Source organism: Leopardus geoffroyi, chromosome C2 (genome assembly GCF_018350155.1).
Source record: "Leopardus geoffroyi isolate Oge1 chromosome C2, O.geoffroyi_Oge1_pat1.0, whole genome shotgun sequence".
NCBI lineage: Eukaryota > Metazoa > Chordata > Mammalia > Carnivora > Felidae > Leopardus > Leopardus geoffroyi.
Window position 1 is genome coordinate 137067608 of NC_059333.1, and position 17343 is coordinate 137084950.

At 41.5% G+C, this 17343-nt stretch overlaps 1 protein-coding gene across 5 annotated transcripts in view; it reads left to right on the forward strand.

Annotated features, from left to right (window-relative positions):
* Nucleotides 1-17343, forward strand: part of KAT2B (lysine acetyltransferase 2B) — a 103437-nt gene that overhangs the window by 54826 nt on the left and 31268 nt on the right. For 4 of the 5 annotated variants that reach the window (XM_045503764.1, XM_045503760.1, XM_045503761.1 and 1 more), the window contains exons 5-7: nucleotides 319-500; nucleotides 7925-8116; nucleotides 14400-14506. In XM_045503764.1, coding sequence (XP_045359720.1) covers nucleotides 319-500; nucleotides 7925-8116; nucleotides 14400-14506 — 481 coding nt within the window. The remainder of the gene's footprint in view (nucleotides 1-318; nucleotides 501-7924; nucleotides 8117-14399; nucleotides 14507-17343) is intronic. The other variant, XM_045503762.1, reaches the window with a different exon arrangement.

Sequence of the window (17343 nt, forward strand, 5' to 3'; positions counted from 1 at the left end):
TTACAAAATAGTCCTATTTTATCGTTTGAAAGGTTTTGACCTTTTCAGTCTGTGAGTTTGATTTTCTGTGACGCTTGAGGATTGCAGCAGGCACAGAATAGCAACTCACAGCTTCTCTGTCTTGTCGCTTTTCATCCACTGTGATCTGTGGTGCAGTTCCCTCCGGGCATTCCTGTTTTCTAATAGGGAAAAGGAAGAGGCTTTGTGAGTAGAGAAGTGTCTGTTCTCTTGCTAATAACCGTCAATGGTGCTGTGTGGGTGTTCAGAATTAGTATGCTCGCATAACTATATGAATAAATGGCCTTCCCTCCTTTTAAGGGTGTGAATAACTTTGTGCAGTACAAGTTTAGTCACCTGCCAGCCAAAGAAAGGCAAACGATAGTTGAGTTGGCAAAAATGTTCCTAAACCGCATCAACTATTGGCATCTGGAGGCACCGTCTCAACGAAGACTGAGATCTCCCAATGATGATATTTCTGGATACAAAGAGAACTACACAAGGTAATCAGACGATCAGTTCCTTTCCCTTGGCCCTTGTAGAGCCTGTTGCAGACATAAAATTGCTGCCTGTGTCTGTGAGCCGAGGGGTGCCCAGTTATTGTGGTAATCCATCAATTCAGAGAGAATGTTTCTAGAATGTAGCTTTTTATTAATATCACGATATTTTGGGGGGTGAAAGATCCAAACCACCTAGTCCTATACTATCCAGTATGATAGTTGATGGCTACATGGAGCTACTGAACACTTGAAATATGGCTAGCATTGAGATTTCTAAGATTATACAAAAAATAGGAAATTTAAAAAATGTAAAATATTTCATGAGAACTTTTTTTTAAACTACATTTATTTTGAGAGAGAGAGACAGAAGGAGAGAGTACACAGGGGAGGGGCAGAGAGGGAGAGAGACAATTCCAAACAGACTTGTGCCCACAGTGCACAGCCCAGTGCGGGGCTCTAATCCACAGTGAGCTCACGACCTGCGCTGACATCAGGAGTCCGAAGCTTAACTGACTGAGCCACCCAAGCGCCCCTCATGAGTACTGATTACATGTTGAAATGATAATATTTTGGATATATTCGATTAAAGAAGATATTTTAAAGTTAATTTCATCTGTTTATTTTTACCTTTTCAATCAGATTGCTGGAAAATTTTAAATCAGTTATGTGGCTTGCATTATATTTCTATTGAACATCAGTGATCTAGATAACCATACTGTGACTCCGTAATTATTATATAGAAACCTCAATCATTTAAAAAAACAAAACAAAAGAACAATGACCGTGAGTATAATAGTGGTAAAGAATTTTTATAAAGAAGGAATGATCACCCTAGTCCCAGAACCATGATGGAACTAATATCATTATACAAGTTGTCTTCCAGTCTTTGCCCTTTAAATAATATTTTATATTAGTTAGAATGAAAAAATATATAGAATTTGCATCCTTTATGTTCCCTACTTAACATCATATCAAATATTTTACTGGTTACACTATAGTTTGTTGGGTTGATGTACTATAATTAACCCATCCGTTTCCCTGTTGGTTGACATCAGACTGTGCAAATGTTCCTGGATTGCACATTTTCTCCTTAATGTGGGAATTTGTTTTTATTGTTTATGAATTGCAGAATAATAGAATTAACTTAAAAAAAATCTTAAACATGGGCCACACAAAACAGGATGACTACATTTATTTTCATTTAAGTAAGAGAGTGACTTGAATTATCCATTTTATTTACCTTTTTGTACTTTCCCCCTTTTATAGTTTATTTATTTAAGTAATCTCTGTACCCAACATGGGGCTCGAACTCATGACCTAGAGATGGTGAGTCGTATGCTCTACCTACTGAGGCTCCTGACTCCCTCTTATATTTTATAGACACATCAAGCCTGGTTCAAGAGGTATTCCTGACTTAGAGTAGGCAATGTTTTTTGATAGTGCAAAGAGCACTTCTACCTAGATTATTTTCTATAATAGCAGATGACACGTAGGAATGAGATAAGCTTTCCTCTCAGATCATTGACCTGATATTCATGAGTAATACCCCTTTTCTCTGTCCTCCCTTCTTTTACAATAGATATAATTTGAGTTATAAATATTTCCTCTTACTAATTGACTTTTATGAGAATTACAGATATCTTCAACACCAATTTTTTTTTTTTTTTTTTTGAGAGAGGGCACAAGTGAGCAAGGAGGGGCAGAGAGAGAAGGAGAGAGAGAGAATCCCATGAGGGTCAGAGAGAAGCGGGGTTCACCTGAAGTGGGTCTCAAGCTCACCCAACACGGGGTCTGAGCTCATGAACCGTGAGATCATGACCTGAGCCAAAGTCAGATGCCTAACCAACTGAGCCACCTAGGTGCCTAGCATCAATTTTTTTTAAATTATGTCTTTATTTCTATACCTTCATTTCAGAATTTTGCATGAACAATAGGTCCTATAGTGTCTTAACTGTCATTTATAATAAGAGTTGAGAAAACACATCTATCAAAAATATAGGGACACCTGACTGGCTCAGTCAGTAGAGCATGTGACTCTTGATCTTGGGTTTATGAGTTTGAGTCCCATGTTGGGTATAAAGATTACTTTAAAAAATCTATCTATCTATCTATCTATCTATCTATCTATCTATCTATCAATCATCTGTCTTATCTATCTTTGTCTTAAACCTGCCTGTTAATGATTGGAAAGCTGAATATTTGCCAAAGGCAGACCCCTGAAAGTATTTACCACTACTAACAGAGGAAAAAGTGTTTCATCAAGAAGAATTAAATGTGAAGCAGCATGGAGATATTAGTGTATTTTAGAAAACTGTAAAGATACTATGTAGCACTTGGAAATTACCCGGAAATGGGTGGCACTTACAAATAATACTTAAGGAGTAGTAAAGTTAGAGATGGAGCTTTGAAATGAACAGTGGGTATGAATCCTAGCTCCATTTCTCGCTAATTCTGTGTGCTTTTTTTTTTTTTTTTTTTTTTTTTAAATTTTTTTTTTTTCAACATTTATTTATTTTTGGGACAGAGAGAGACAGAGCATGAACGGGGGAGGGGCAGAGAGAGAGGGAGACACAGAATCGGAAACAGGCTCCAGGCTCTGAGCCATCAGCCCAGAGCCCGACGCGGGGCTCGAACTCACGGACCGCGAGATTGTGACCTGGCTGAAGTCGGACGCTTAACCGACTGCGCCACCCAGGCGCCCCAATTCTGTGTGCTTTAAACCAGTCACTTCACCTCCTTGACCTTCAGTTTCTTCCTCTGTCCGAGCCTCATGAATACTGAGTGTTGTGTGTAGCGTCTGGCACACAGAACAGGCACTGGGGAGATGCCTAGTCATCATTTTCCTCCCACACACGTTGTTCTCTAAAACTCAGCCACTGTGCCCGCGTGGGACTCTTAAGCTAGAGCACGTACAACTTAATGAGAGTGTCGTTATTTGAATATGACTTAAGAAGCCAGCATCATAGGGAATAGAAAGATAGCCGCAGATTCCTTTCCAGCCCAGTATCCTGAGCCAAGGGCTGAAGGCAGAAGAGTGGAGTCTGACAATGGTGAAAAGAAACCTGCTGAGAGTCTGGAATGAATACACCCTGATGAGTTCTGAAACCTGCTGATTTCTAGGTGGAATGTAGACCAAGAGCCTCTGTTAATAATAAATAAGGAAACGAAGGTAGACAACACTCACCTCCCCCGCTTGCCCACTGTCACGCCATGTTGACGAAGAAAGGGAAGTAGAGAGAAACAACCTGTGAAAATTATGAGAATCAGTAATTGTTTCAGAGTAAAACCTCACTGTCATGACCACTTAGGATTTTAATAAACCACACGCCACTACAGCATGGTGTCTCCTTGATATAATCTTCTCGAAAATGGGTAATATTACAGGCTGCAGGCACCACCAGGCTTTATCTTGATGTGTAAGTGAGCCTCAGGACCTGTCATGCTGGTTCCACATATAATTTACAGCATTTGTAGCAATCAGAGCAAAGCGGTTGAACACTTCTTGGAGCTTGTACGTCAGCACGGAGGTGGGGTGATACAGGATTCTCTGTGGAAGAGACTGGATCCTGAAAATGAAAGAAAATGAAAGAAAACTTCCTGAAAGAAAACTTTTATATATTGAAAATATGACACAGTAATGTTAACATATACTTAATAATAGCAATATGTATCCCCCAGAAATCACTGTGGTCTTAGGGAAAAAAAAAAAACAAAAAAACTCTGAACAAGTATTTTGAAGTTCCCTGAATTTCATGATGGTGCACTAATATGGTTTCATGAAGAAATGACCTGAAAATAAAGTGTCAGAGAAATGTGACTTCTTAAAATACATCTGACAAACAGAATCTGCTGTTGGAAGTGGCAAATATTTAGTCTTAGATGCTAAGTTGTGCAGACTGTCTGAAAGTTGATAACGGTCATCCCATATTGGGGAGATTTTTTTTTTTTTTAATTTAAATTTAAGTTAGTTAACATATAGTGTAGTCTTGGCTTCAGGAATAGACCCCAGTGGTTCAACACTTACATATAACACCCAGTGCTCATCCCAACAAGTGCTGTCCTTAATGCCCATCACTCATTTAGCCCATCCTTCCCACCCACCTCCCTCCAGTTTGTTCTCTATCATTTAGAGTCTCTTATGGTTTGCCTCCCTCTCAGTTTTTATCTTATTTTTCCTTCCCTTTCCTTATGTTCATTTGTTGTGTTTCTCAAATTTCACATATGGGGAGATGTTTTGTAGGAATACAGAGCAAGTTTGATATAACTAAGTTGATTTTTTTACGTAACCATTGTTGTGTGTTACTGAGCGTTCATCATCAGGCATGTACATCTAGGACAGTATCACGAGGCATGGAGAGAAAGTGGATGAGGTGAGAGGAGACCCTAGCCTTTAGTTCAGGTGCACTAGGAGAGATCACAGGATTCCTACAAACCTTAGGATTTTCACGCCAGTAAGTAGGGCGGCATGGTCTTCTGTGTTCAAGTTCCATAGTTCTGTTCGCATTTTGAAGAAAGCAAGGTGGTTGCAAAGCATCATAATGGTGTCAAAAATCTGAGAGAGTTATTTGAACTACCAGTAAATTGCACACACATGCCATTCTTATTAGGCATGCAAAGATGAATGGGCCATATCCCTGTCATTACTTCTTAGATGATCTGACACCAGTCATTTAGGTAAAATCTTTTCTTACAGTTAAGTGTTTGGAGGAGTGTGTGTGCAGAGATGCACACAAATTCCCATTTCTTCTTTTCATCCCACTATGCGTGATGACGATGTCATTTGTTAAAACAGCACTAAAACACCACACGTTGACTCAGACTCTGTCTTATCATGCTGTGCACTTGACAGATTTATAAAATAATATTAATCTTGGAAGCAAAAACAAAACAAAGCTAAAAAGCATAAACTATGGTCTATAAAATGCTTCTTAGAAGAAATGGATGGAAGTCCATTGCTTGAAACATTTTACTAGACGATAATGGTCTGTGCTGCCTTCCCCTACCCTGGGAAGATTGCATGGCCTGTTACGCCCTTCTTTATAACACTTCATGATTTTATGGTGATATTTAAAACCTACCATTGCTGTAGCAGAAATAACATCATTTTTAAGTAGAGTCTCAGACATCTGTGACCCCTTCACAGATGGAAATGCTCTGTAGACTCAAAATCAGCACCTCCCATAGATACATAATGTGAGCTGCAAATGTAATTTAAAATGTTCCAGTAGTTAACGTTTTAAAGAGTAAATAGGCACAGGACATTAATTTCAATAATGCTTTATTTTACCTGATGTATAAATATTACTGCACTGTGTAATCGACGTGAAAAATTATTAATGATATATTTTTACCTTCTCTTGTGCTGTCTTTGAAATCCAACGTGTATTCTATACCTACGGCACATCTCAATTCATGCACTCAATTTAAAATGGTTAAAGCTCAGTGGAGTCCTACCAAAGCAATAAAGTTATATTTCATGGAAAAATATTTCACACTAAAAGTAAATTTTAAATTGATTAAATGACATTACAAATTAAGCTTCTCAGTTGTCCTAGCCACATTTCAGGTGTTCAGTACTTACATGTGGCCAATGGCTACTGTAACTGCACAGTATCAGTATAAACCGCTGTTTTGGACAGTACTGGTCTAAATTCTGAGAGTCTTCTGTCTTCCATTGCAGAAAATTGGACATATTTTTAATATTAAGTCTTACTGATAGTCTTGTGATGGCCTAAGTCTCATGAAACCGAATTTCTGATTATTAAGGTCTGTAAACTGTTTAACTCTTAACATTTGTCGTTTCGTGATTAGCCACTTGGTGGCTGGCCTCCCTTCAGCCCTGAATATCTTAGAACGTCATTAAGTGGCCATGGACTAATACCCAGCAAAGACTAGCCTTGAAGGTGATACAGTTCTGTGTGCAGTGCCTTAGGAAGCACAACATAAATGCGCTTCCTGGCCTTTCTGCTACCGAGGTCACTGTTTGTGATTTGACAAGATCAACACGTAAGAGGCCCATTTTGGAATTGTAACCAACAAAGTGACATTTGGGTGTTAATTAAGACAGAAAAGCCGAGAGAAGAGAAGACATGGTAGCAGGATTTTAAGGTCAGGTTTAAATTTAGGCAGATGAACTAACAGTAACGAAAGTTTTCTTTCCCAAAGATGAACCACTGCCATCACCACCACGCACAGGGGAAGTATGAAGTCATACAGAGTGAGATAAAAAAACCAACAAAAGTTAGGTAACCACTATTATTCCACTCTTTATTAAGGGTTTGAAAGTTCATTGGGAGCTTCCCAGTACCAGTTTGGGCTCATTAGAGCCAGCCTTCCCTCCCACTTTAAAGGAGATCAGGAAGGCACACAGAGAGGAGGGGTGTTAATTTTTGGAAAGCAGATCCTGCCCTGGAAAGAGATATTTGGATCTGCTACCAAGGAATGAAGATCTGTGCAACGAAGCTTCTGACCCCTGGTCTGGTGCCACCCCCTGACCCCCACTGTACATTTGTGTTGCTGGGTCCTGGGAATTTGAGACCTTGCATCCTGGGAGACTGTAAAGAAAGAGGGCTGGTGTTGAATAAACTTGCATTCTCTAGCTTCTCTTGGGTGAGTGAGCTTTCCACATTGTATGCCCTAACACAGCCAGTGTACCCCAGAACTGTGGTCTGATCTCAAGAAAGCCCCTGGTTTCCCTCTGGGCCTGGGCACACACCCAACTTTTGCAATGCCAAAGTGCATTTTTAAGTTTGAGACTGAGTCATTGAAAATGCACCTTAGCGACAGATGGTGGGAGCTCATTACTTCCTGTGTTTTGACTGAGTTTTGAATAGTCTTGAAGATCTTTATCTTCCCACCAAGGCTTTGGAGGTATGTGAGTGCTGTGTAGGCATTTTAAATTTTACTCAGAGAACTAGATGGTGGAATTCTCATCTTTCACAAATGGGACTTCTTCAACTTCCTCTTCTTAATTTCTTCTTTTTATTTAAGTTACCATTTACGTACCAGAAACTCAAGTTGTACTGTGCACTTTCCATATGGTATCTCATATAATGCTCGTGATCACCCAACAAAGTAGGTATTATTGCTGTCCCCATTCTACAGATGAGGAAATGGAGACTTAAAAACATAATTAAATTCTCCAAGTCAAGCAGCCCATTAAGTGGCAAAGCAAGGATTTGACCCCAGGTGTGTCTGACTACAGGACTCACCACGCGATGTTGCAGAATAGAATGGTTGTCCTCGAACTGGACCCAACTGCTTATATCGGGGCGAGCGAATCTGACTTCAAGTTCCATTAGCTGGCAGTGATACTGACCTAGTTTCTTCCCCTGTGGTTAGTGGTGTGAGAGTCACCATGCTTGGATATTTCAGATCATCTGGGATGTTGAAGGGATATTGATGGTGCTTGTCTCCTCTGACCACAGGTGGCTGTGTTACTGCAACGTGCCCCAGTTCTGTGACAGTCTACCTCGGTATGAAACCACCCAGGTGTTTGGGAGAACACTGCTGCGCTCAGTCTTCACAGTTATGAGACGACAACTCCTGGAGCAGGCGAGGCAGGAAAAAGACAAACTGCCACTTGAGAAACGAACTCTAATCCTCACCCACTTCCCAAAGTAAGAGAACACTCCTGCAGGTCTTTGATCCTGGAGGTTGAGATCGATGCACATGTTCCAAAGCCTGTATCAGCCACGAGGTCAGGAATGATAGCAAAAGCGTCCCAGGGAGGAGGCAGAAGGGACCCTCTCCTTCTCACCTCCCTTTGTGAGTCGTCTTGGGAATTGCACAACGCATCTGTTATTAGCTGCAATCTGTGTTGCTGGCAGTCATAGCTCCCTGAGCCCCAGCTCATCCTGCCCGAGTCATTGTGTCTGGGTCTCAGGATGGGGAAGCTGCCAGGAAGCTAGGGGACCATGGGGGAGAGTGGTAGAAGCAGTTTCCATCTACTCAGAAGTGGTGCAGGACAACTTTAGTTTGCTGGTTTTTTTCCATCCCAGATCTCTAACCCTTTCTAAGACCTGGTGAATCACTCCTGCCTCAGCCACAGTCGGCCTGCCCCCTCACTCTAAACTAGACCCCAACAGTGGGCTGGAAAGGAGTAGAGAGGCATCCTTTAAAATGATCTTTGTACCTCTCTACTCAGTTTCTTTTTCTTTATTAAAAAATTTTTTTAATGTTCATTTTTTTTTTTTTTAATTTTTTTTTTCAACGTTTATTTATTTTTGGGACAGAGAGAGACAGAGCATGAACGGGGGAGGGGCAGAGAGAGAGGGAGACACAGAATCGGAAACAGGCTCCAGGCTCTGAGCCATCAGCCCAGAGCCCGACGCGGGGCTCGAACTCACAGACCGCGAGATCGTGACCTGGCTGAAGTCGGACGCCCAACCGACTGCGCCACCCAGGCGCCCCTTTAATGTTCATTTTTGAGAGAGAGAGAGAGAGAGCAGGGGAGGGGCAGAGAGAGAGGGAGACACAGAATCTGAAGCAGGTTGCAAGCTGTCAGCACAGAGCCTGACGTGGGGCTCGAACCCACGAACTGCAAGATCATGACCTCAGCCGAAGTCAGACGCTTAACCAACTGAGCCACCCGGGTGCCCCTCTACTCAGTTTTTTAGAGAATATGCCTGACTCCTATGCACCATGCTTTCTGTACCTGCCAGAGCTTCCAACATATAAATAATCACTTATGTATTTTTCAAATGAAAGAAGTGTGTCAAAGAAATAGGGAGTTGCAGTGCTGTAACATTGACATTGGAAGTGCATTTTCAGTGCTAAGAACCAAAAGTTGAAGCTAAAAGGCTGACTGCTCATGAGAGGGGCTGAGGATACAGTGGCCAACTTGTCATGGAGCAGTGACAGCAAGACATGAGTGAGATGGTTCATTCTGGGGCATCATTCTGCCCAGAGCAGCACTTTGGTGTGGGGGAAGTCGAAGGTATAATTTGAAAGGACTTTCTAGGTATGATAGAGTCTGTCTTCCCCCGCCCATTAAGAACTGCTCATGTAGAGAAGAGATGGAGAAAGGAGATATTCTTTAACCAAAGACTGATAATACCCTGTTTTAGCAGGGAAAGTAGATTTTTATTAAGTTACAATTATTGTATTACCCAGTTTGTTTCTCAGGAAAGATAGCTTTAATTAAAAAAAATTTTTTTTAATGTTTATTTTTGAGAGAGAGTGTGAGAGACAGAGCACGAGTGGGGGAGGGGTGGAGAGAGAGGGAGACACAGAATCCGAAGCAGGCTCCAGGCTCCGAGCTGTCAGCACAGAGCCCTACACAGGGCTCCAACCCACAAACCATGAGATCATGACCTGAGCTGAAGTCAGATGCTCAACCGACTGAGCCACCCAGGCGCCCCAACGTAGCTTTAATTTTAAAGAATAAGTTAGGTCTAAAACAAGCACAAAAATGGTTTTTTGATAGAAATTGACTGAAAATTCCTTGGCAGTGTAACACAAATCTTGAGCCGTGGGTAGAGGGCATCATGGGTAATTCTGATGAGCTTTAGCTGAATGCCCAATGTTTGTACATAAATCCTAGCTTCCTGATTTTCAATGTATTATTAAGCAGCTGGTACCTAAGACAGGCATGACACGAACACTTTGGCGTTCTCCAGGAAAGAAGGTTCAACACCACTGAAATTGGAGTTTGGGTGTTACCCCTAAATGGCTTATGATCTCTGGGCACACTCGTGTATTCGGTGGCTGCCTTTTAGCTTTCCTTAGGGATTTAAAGCAATTTTCTTATTTCTCTATTACATTTGCCACATAAGCAGCATTTTACACTTTCAGATTATAGTTGTCATTCTCTGTCTCCAAGCCAAGGAACAAAGAGGACCCTCCCCCTACCCCACCTTTTGCGGTACTTAAAGAGAAATTTTAATTACCTAACATAGTAACAGTTTTTCCCCCATAGCAAAGTCATCTTGCTTCTTGGAGATATTTGCTAATTATAATGTGTTATGTTCCTTCATCCCATAGTTCTGGCGTGCTTCTGCTACTGAGTTAAAAAATCAGTGCTGCTTTTTTTTTTTTTTTTTCCTTCTCTATTACTAATGGTAGGGTAAAACTACCACCCACTTCTCCTTTGAAATCCCTTGTCATTGAATATAACAACATTGGGCCCAATAGGGATTTATCCCCACAGCCTTGGCAGCTGAATCATATATATTGAAGCTTGAGGTGCTGTGTGGGTCCTGGGCACCGTCTCAGACTGAGAGCTGTGACTGGCTTCATGCCATTGTGCGGGGTGGCTGTGGCTCTCACATGTACTTACGGGGCTTAACGTCCTTGTTGTTGTCCTCCTCCTATGTGCCCTTTCTTCCACTTGGCTTTAACTCGTGCCTCTCCTCCCATCCACCTACTTACACGGTTGTTTAAAAAATGTTTAGTGTCTGTATTTCAATCTACAAGTGATAAATGCACCTGCTGATGAAAATACGAAAATTTGATTAAGAGAGAACAAAGAAGCAAATGACTCCCTCATAGCCCTACCACTCTGAACTACTTTTAGTGTTTTTAGATATTTCTCTATTTCTCCATGTAATGTGTTCTTTTATTCTATATACAATTTTATATTGTGTGTGTGTGTGTTTATATATATATATACATAAAGCAAGCACTTTCTCATGACATTTCATGAGGCTGTTCTTTATTACAATGAAATAAATGTATTTACGTATATACATAAAACACACATACATGTGCATATAAAATTATTTTTCCTAAATTATTAATGGCATTATTCCTTGATGAGTCTTTGGAGGGCTTTGTGAAGAGTGTTCTGACCATGTAATTACTGATAGAGAAAGAGCCTAGAAAAGGAAAGGAAATTTACTTCTGTGATGAAGGGCAGTTGGGAAAATCTTGAGGGCTGTGTAAGGTAGGAAAAGAGGAAAAGACCTCAAGCACCTTCTTTCTCATCAGCAAGATCAAAATGATCTCAGAATGTGTTGCTGTCAGCCTTTCCATAATTGGTAAGAAACACACTAAAATGTTTTAAAACGTAAGATAATGGTGGCTTGCTTAGGAAGTAGAAGTGACTCATGCAGTTTCTAGAAACCATGAATTAAACTATCGAGTGCAGGTAAGTGTTCATTCAAGTGGTTTGTTTTTAAATCTGAGATTTAACCCGAGCAGCAAGTAAAAAGACCCCTTAGGACCTTTCCCCATCTGTTTTCACTTATGCAAAACAAGCTTCTCCAATCCCTGAAACCATTTAGAATTTTGCAGTCATTGATAAATGAGAATAGTGGTACTTTTAGTGATGGTGATGAGGAGGATGATATAGATCCTTGATCAGTTATCCAAAACCTTGATACTAATGTTTCACAGTTCAAATTTACAATATTTTGTAAAGGTAATATATAACACATATATTATTAGGGCACCTGAGTGACTCATTCGGTTAAGTGTCCAACTTCGGCTCAGGTCATGATCTCATCGTTCGTGAGTTTGAGCCCCCCCTTCAGGCTCTGTGCTGACAGCTCAGAGCCTGGAGCGTGCTTCGGATTCTGTGTCTCCAACCCCCTCTAACCCTTCCCCGCCCCTCTCCCTCTCAAAAATAGATAAACAAAAAAAAAATTAAAAATAACGCATACTATATATCATGGCTCTAGGGATGCAGGCAATCCCCCTAAATCAAATCCATTTATAATTATAAAAATTACAAATAGTTTTATGTTTGGGTCAGATTGTTGCCAGATGGGTTATGGAAGATCTTTTTTTTTTTTTTTTTTTTTTTTTTTTAATGTTTATTTATTTGTGAGAGTGAGAGTGAGAGTGAGAGTGAGCAGGGGAAGGGCAGAGAGAGAGGGAGAGAGAGGATCTGAAGCTCAGTACAGAGACAGATTGGGGGGCGACAACTCACGAACTGTGAAATCATGACCTGAGCTGAAGTCAGAGGCTTAACCAACTGGGCCACCCCAGCACCCCTGGAAGATCTTTTTTTTTTTTTTTTTTTTTTTTAATTTTTTTTTTTTTTTTCAACGTTTATTTCTTTTTAGGACAGAGAGAGAGACAGAGCATGAACGGGGGAGGGGCAGAGAGAGAGAGGGAGACACAGAATTGGAAACAGGCTCCAGGCTCTGAGCCATCAGCCCAGAGCCCGACGCGGGGCTCGAACTCACGGACCGCGAGATCGTGACCTGGCTGAAGTCGGACGCTTAACCGACTGCGCCACCCAGGCGCCCCAGGAAGATCTTTTTTTAAAGAGCTTGTGGATTTCAGAATTTCAGAGACAGGAGAGCGGACTCTTCATATTCAACCTTTGTTACACGATTGCTGTGTGAACTTCGGGAGGGCAAGGTGGTGGTTCTGTTCACTCTGTCCTAACAGCACCTGACACGGTATCTGGTGCTGGGTAGACACTCGGTCAGTGTTTGGTGAACGAATGAGTGGAACATTTACTAGGGGTCAGGCACCATTTCGCGCCTGCACCTCAGCGTATCCCTCACGACTACCCTGCACAGGAATTACTGTTGATATTTCTGTTTTATGGAGGAGGAAGCTGAGGAAGAGAAAACTAAGAATGTGTCCCAAGGGTCACAGAAATTAAGTGTTGAACTTGGCAAATGGATTCTAGAGCCCAGGCTCTTAGTCTCTTTTCTGTATCCTTCCGCTAGAATTAATGTGCCTTAAGAAGAGGCTTGTAGGAAGGTACTTCAGTACCAGATGTATAGATCTGTGTGTGTAGTTAAATCATAGTTCTTCAATTTTGGTGTACAGAAGTCTAAGGTACTTATCAAAATGTGGTTGCCCAGGCCTGTTCTCATGGACTTCAATTCAGTAAGCCCAGGTAGGGCTTGGTTATCCGTATTTCTAACAAGGTCTCATCCATTTGGTTTATAATATGACTGGAAGTATAACATAGTAGTCACTGGTTCTTTTTTAAAAATGTTTGCTTATTTTTGAGAAAGAGAGAGACAAAGTGCGAGCAGGGGAGGGGCGGAGAGAGAGGGAGACACAGAATCCGAAGTGGGCTTCAGGCTCCAAGCTGTCAGCACATTGTCAGAGCCCAACGTGGGGCTTGAACTCATGAACCACAAGAGCATGACCTGAGCCGAAGTCAGATGCTTAACTGACTGAACCACCTAGGCACCCTGGTTCTTTTTAAAAAAAAATTTTTTTTAAATTAACTATTTATCTTTGTTAAGTAATCTCTGTGCCTAACGTGGGGCTTGAACTCACAACCCCTGGATCAAGAGTCATATGCTCTTCTGACTGAGCCAGCAAGGTGCCCCTCAATCATTTATTCTAATCCTAGCCCTGCAGTTTATTAGTTGTGGAACTTTGTACCAGTTATTTAATCTCTTTGCTTGAAGTTTTTCTTCTGTAAAACGAGTATAATAATGGGTTCCATTTCATAGGTTTGTTAGGAGAGCACCTGAGTTAATAATACATCAACCACGTAGAACAATGTCTGTCATGTAGTAAGAGTATGTGTGTGATAATAAAAATAAAATATGTTACTCACTGGGTTGGTATGATGATTCAATAAGAAGTTCATAGAACAGTGCAGGCACATGGCAAGCGTTCGATAAATATTAGTTTTGCGGTGAACAATGACAGCTACATAGATGGTGGGAATCTTGCTCTGGGGCTCACTGAGGAATGCTCAGTGGAATGCATTCCTACTGATGTATGCTCTGTGCATTCTATGTTATGTCAATCTGTGCAGAATCAAAAGAGAATAAATTTGTGGAAATGCATTTCTTTATTTGAATATACCAGGCCCACCCACAGATCATCATTTGAGTCATCATTCGCGATCGTATTTCTGAGTTGAAGGTGAGAGGCTGATGTTGGGGTGCTTGCCATAAATGGTTAGGGTTTTCATCCTTCTAGTAATATATTAGTAATATATTTTGATCTTATTATTGCTTTCACTTTTGTGTGTAGGTTTCTATCCATGTTAGAAGAAGAAGTTTATAGTCAAAACTCTCCTATCTGGGATCAGGATTTTCTCTCAGCCTCTTCTAGAACCAGCCAGCTAGGAATCCAAACAGGTAAATTTCTTTTTGCATAAATCAGAGAACAACCAGAATGTGTTAGTCACAGCTCACTCTGCATTTATTTGTGGTTTTTTTTGTCAAAAAATTGAAGAACAGAGCCGGCCAAAAAGTAACACCTTGGCAAATCTTACATGTGCATCTCGGTTAATGAAGAGAGCAGGTGCAAATCAGTTAAAACAACCCCTCCTTGTGCTATTGAGTTTGCTTAGCTTGCACATTAGGAGGTGTAAAATGCCCTACAGCTCAGCTCTGTAGTCAAATGCTGGCTTTTTAAAAAGACACTTAAAGTCTTGGTCAGTAGTGGCCAGATATGCCCAGGAATCAAGCCTTGGTCTGGTTTCGGAATCTGTGATGTCAGTTTCGTGCAGCAAGTTACTGTCATGGATAAAGGTAGGGTGGTGAGTGGAGGAGAGCCGTCTAGAGTCTCAGGTCGTGAAGTTCTTCCTAGTGGGGCCAGAGCATCCTTGCCGTTGCTTTGGGTGGCAGCAGCTAGTATTTTGTGACGGAAGAAGGCATGTGACTTCTAGAGTCCCACTGATCTCAGAGAGAGGCTCTGAACTGCTGCCTTTGACGCTAGGAAGACTCGGAGAAGTTTGGCAAGAGATGCCAAAGCAGTCATTCCTATGTGGCCGTGGGGAAAGCAGAATGCAGAATTTCCATATTAGAGCTTTTAGTACATTTAGCTCAGTGTATAGTATTTTTGCCTCTAGCAAAAAAAAATCTTTTTTGCAAACGGTAAAAGTCACCTTCTTTACTGTACGGTTCTGTGAATTTTGACAAACACATGCAGTTAAATAACCACCAGTACCATTAAAATACAGAATAGTTGCTTCACCCCGGAAAATTCCCTTGCAACCCTCTGTAGTTCGTTCATTGCCCCACCACCGGCCTTGGCAACCACTGATTTGTTTTTTGTTCCTGGAGTTTGCTTTTTCTAGAATGTCATATGAATGGAATCATATGGTACATCATTTTCTGAGTCTGACTTCTTTCACTCAGCATAATGCATTTGAGAAGGTGATTAATAATGTTTTTCTTATCTAGCGCCTAAGTTTGGATGTAAATATAATTAAATCCCTACAAAGCAGAGTACTTAGGGAATGAGGTATTTTGGTTTGGATCAAATCCTTTTTGTTTGAATTCTTGTTTTTAGAGACCCCAGTTTCTAGCATTTATGGACATATCCTCTGTAGTGACTGGGCATGTCCTCTGTATTGCTCTCTCTGTCCCTGTGCTGTTCACTTTGTCTTTATCTCATCTGGTTTTCCAATAACATCTCTCCCACAAACCCTCTCCTTGCTCCTCCCATGCCTTCCAGCAAGGACTGCATCTGTTTTCTTCCAAACTTTCACAGAACCTTGAATATATCTTATCTTTGGTTTTCTAGCTTGGCTGTGTGGTGGCCTCACTTGTGATTGAAAATAATATTGATTTCTGAGGCTTCTCCCAAAAGAGTGATGTAATTGGTCTAGCCTGGACATTGAGAATTTTAAAAGCTCCCCAGGTGATTCTGATGTGCAGCCGTATTTGAGAACCGCTGTGTCACGCAGCACTTACCTCGTGCTGTCCTAACCCCACTTTTTTTCTGTAAGTCTTCTGTCTCCAGTGAGTGTGGTGGTCAGAGGCTGTTTGCCACAATCATAATAACAGACTTCCATTAAGTCCTTGCCTGTGAAGTCTGCTTCATAGTGAATTAGCTCAAGCCCGGAGAAGTTGGTATTATTATCCCCTTTATATAGATGAGAAATAGAAGCTCACAGAGGAGCACCAAGTTGCCCACAACCAGAGCTCCTAAGTGATGGAATTGGGTTTCATGCCCAGTCTGTGAAATTCCTCAACTACTACACCCCATGAAGAGCCAGCCAGACCTCGAGCCAGGGTTTCTAGCATGTGCTGTGAATGTGCCGGCAGATAGACGCCTGTGGGAGGAGTGAGTGAAGAGCAGTTTCCTCCTTCAGGCAGGAGGACACCAAAGCAGTTCAGCAGGATCAGCTGAGTTCTTTGCTGGAGGGTCTTCCAGAGAGGATTCCTCTTTGTGAAAACTCCCCTTAATCCTTGCCCTCCCGGAATGCCTCCCTTGTGTGTTCAGCTTCTAGCGCATTTTATGTCTTAGCACAGGATGGAGAAGGCAGAGGTTGTGTCTGACTCTTGGGGAGTTCCACATTTATTTGTGTGGCTGAGGTTGTAACCCGGTTGAACTGCATTGTCCTCTTTAGTGTTACCCAAAGCTGTCAGAAGCAGGCTGCCTTCTCCCTTTTTTTTTTTTTTTTTTTTTTTTACTGTAATTGCAGTGTGTTCTCTGGGGGGAAAGAAGAGTGTAATCATCTACTTAATTGGCATGTCTGCACATCTATGCAGCTGTGATAAATGACATTCGTAATGATGGCTCTGAAGTTTTGCAAGATACTCAAATGTCTTCAGAATAACCAGAGCTTCCCCTTTGTGTGCAATCACTCCAGTGCACTTTGAGATTCAGAAGGCCTGTTTCCTGGAAGGAAAGCCATATGTATGTGTGTATATATACACACACATATATATATATGGCCTGGCACTCTGGTATATTCTCCGTGCTGTGGAATGGTGTCTCTCTGTAAACTTACTCCATCACTTTCTTGGCTGTTCAGAACGTCCTCTGGGGACCGAACTGTGGCTGCATTGAAACTTAGTTGAACGTTCTCTCTGGGCATCTGGCTTTACTGCTATACTCTGTACTGTACGTGACCAGTGCCACTGAAAATGTCTGTATTCTTCATCTGCTCTCACCACACTAGCTACAAATCAGCAGCACACTGGCAAAGCAATATCCTATTTCTGACAATGGCTTTTATAAA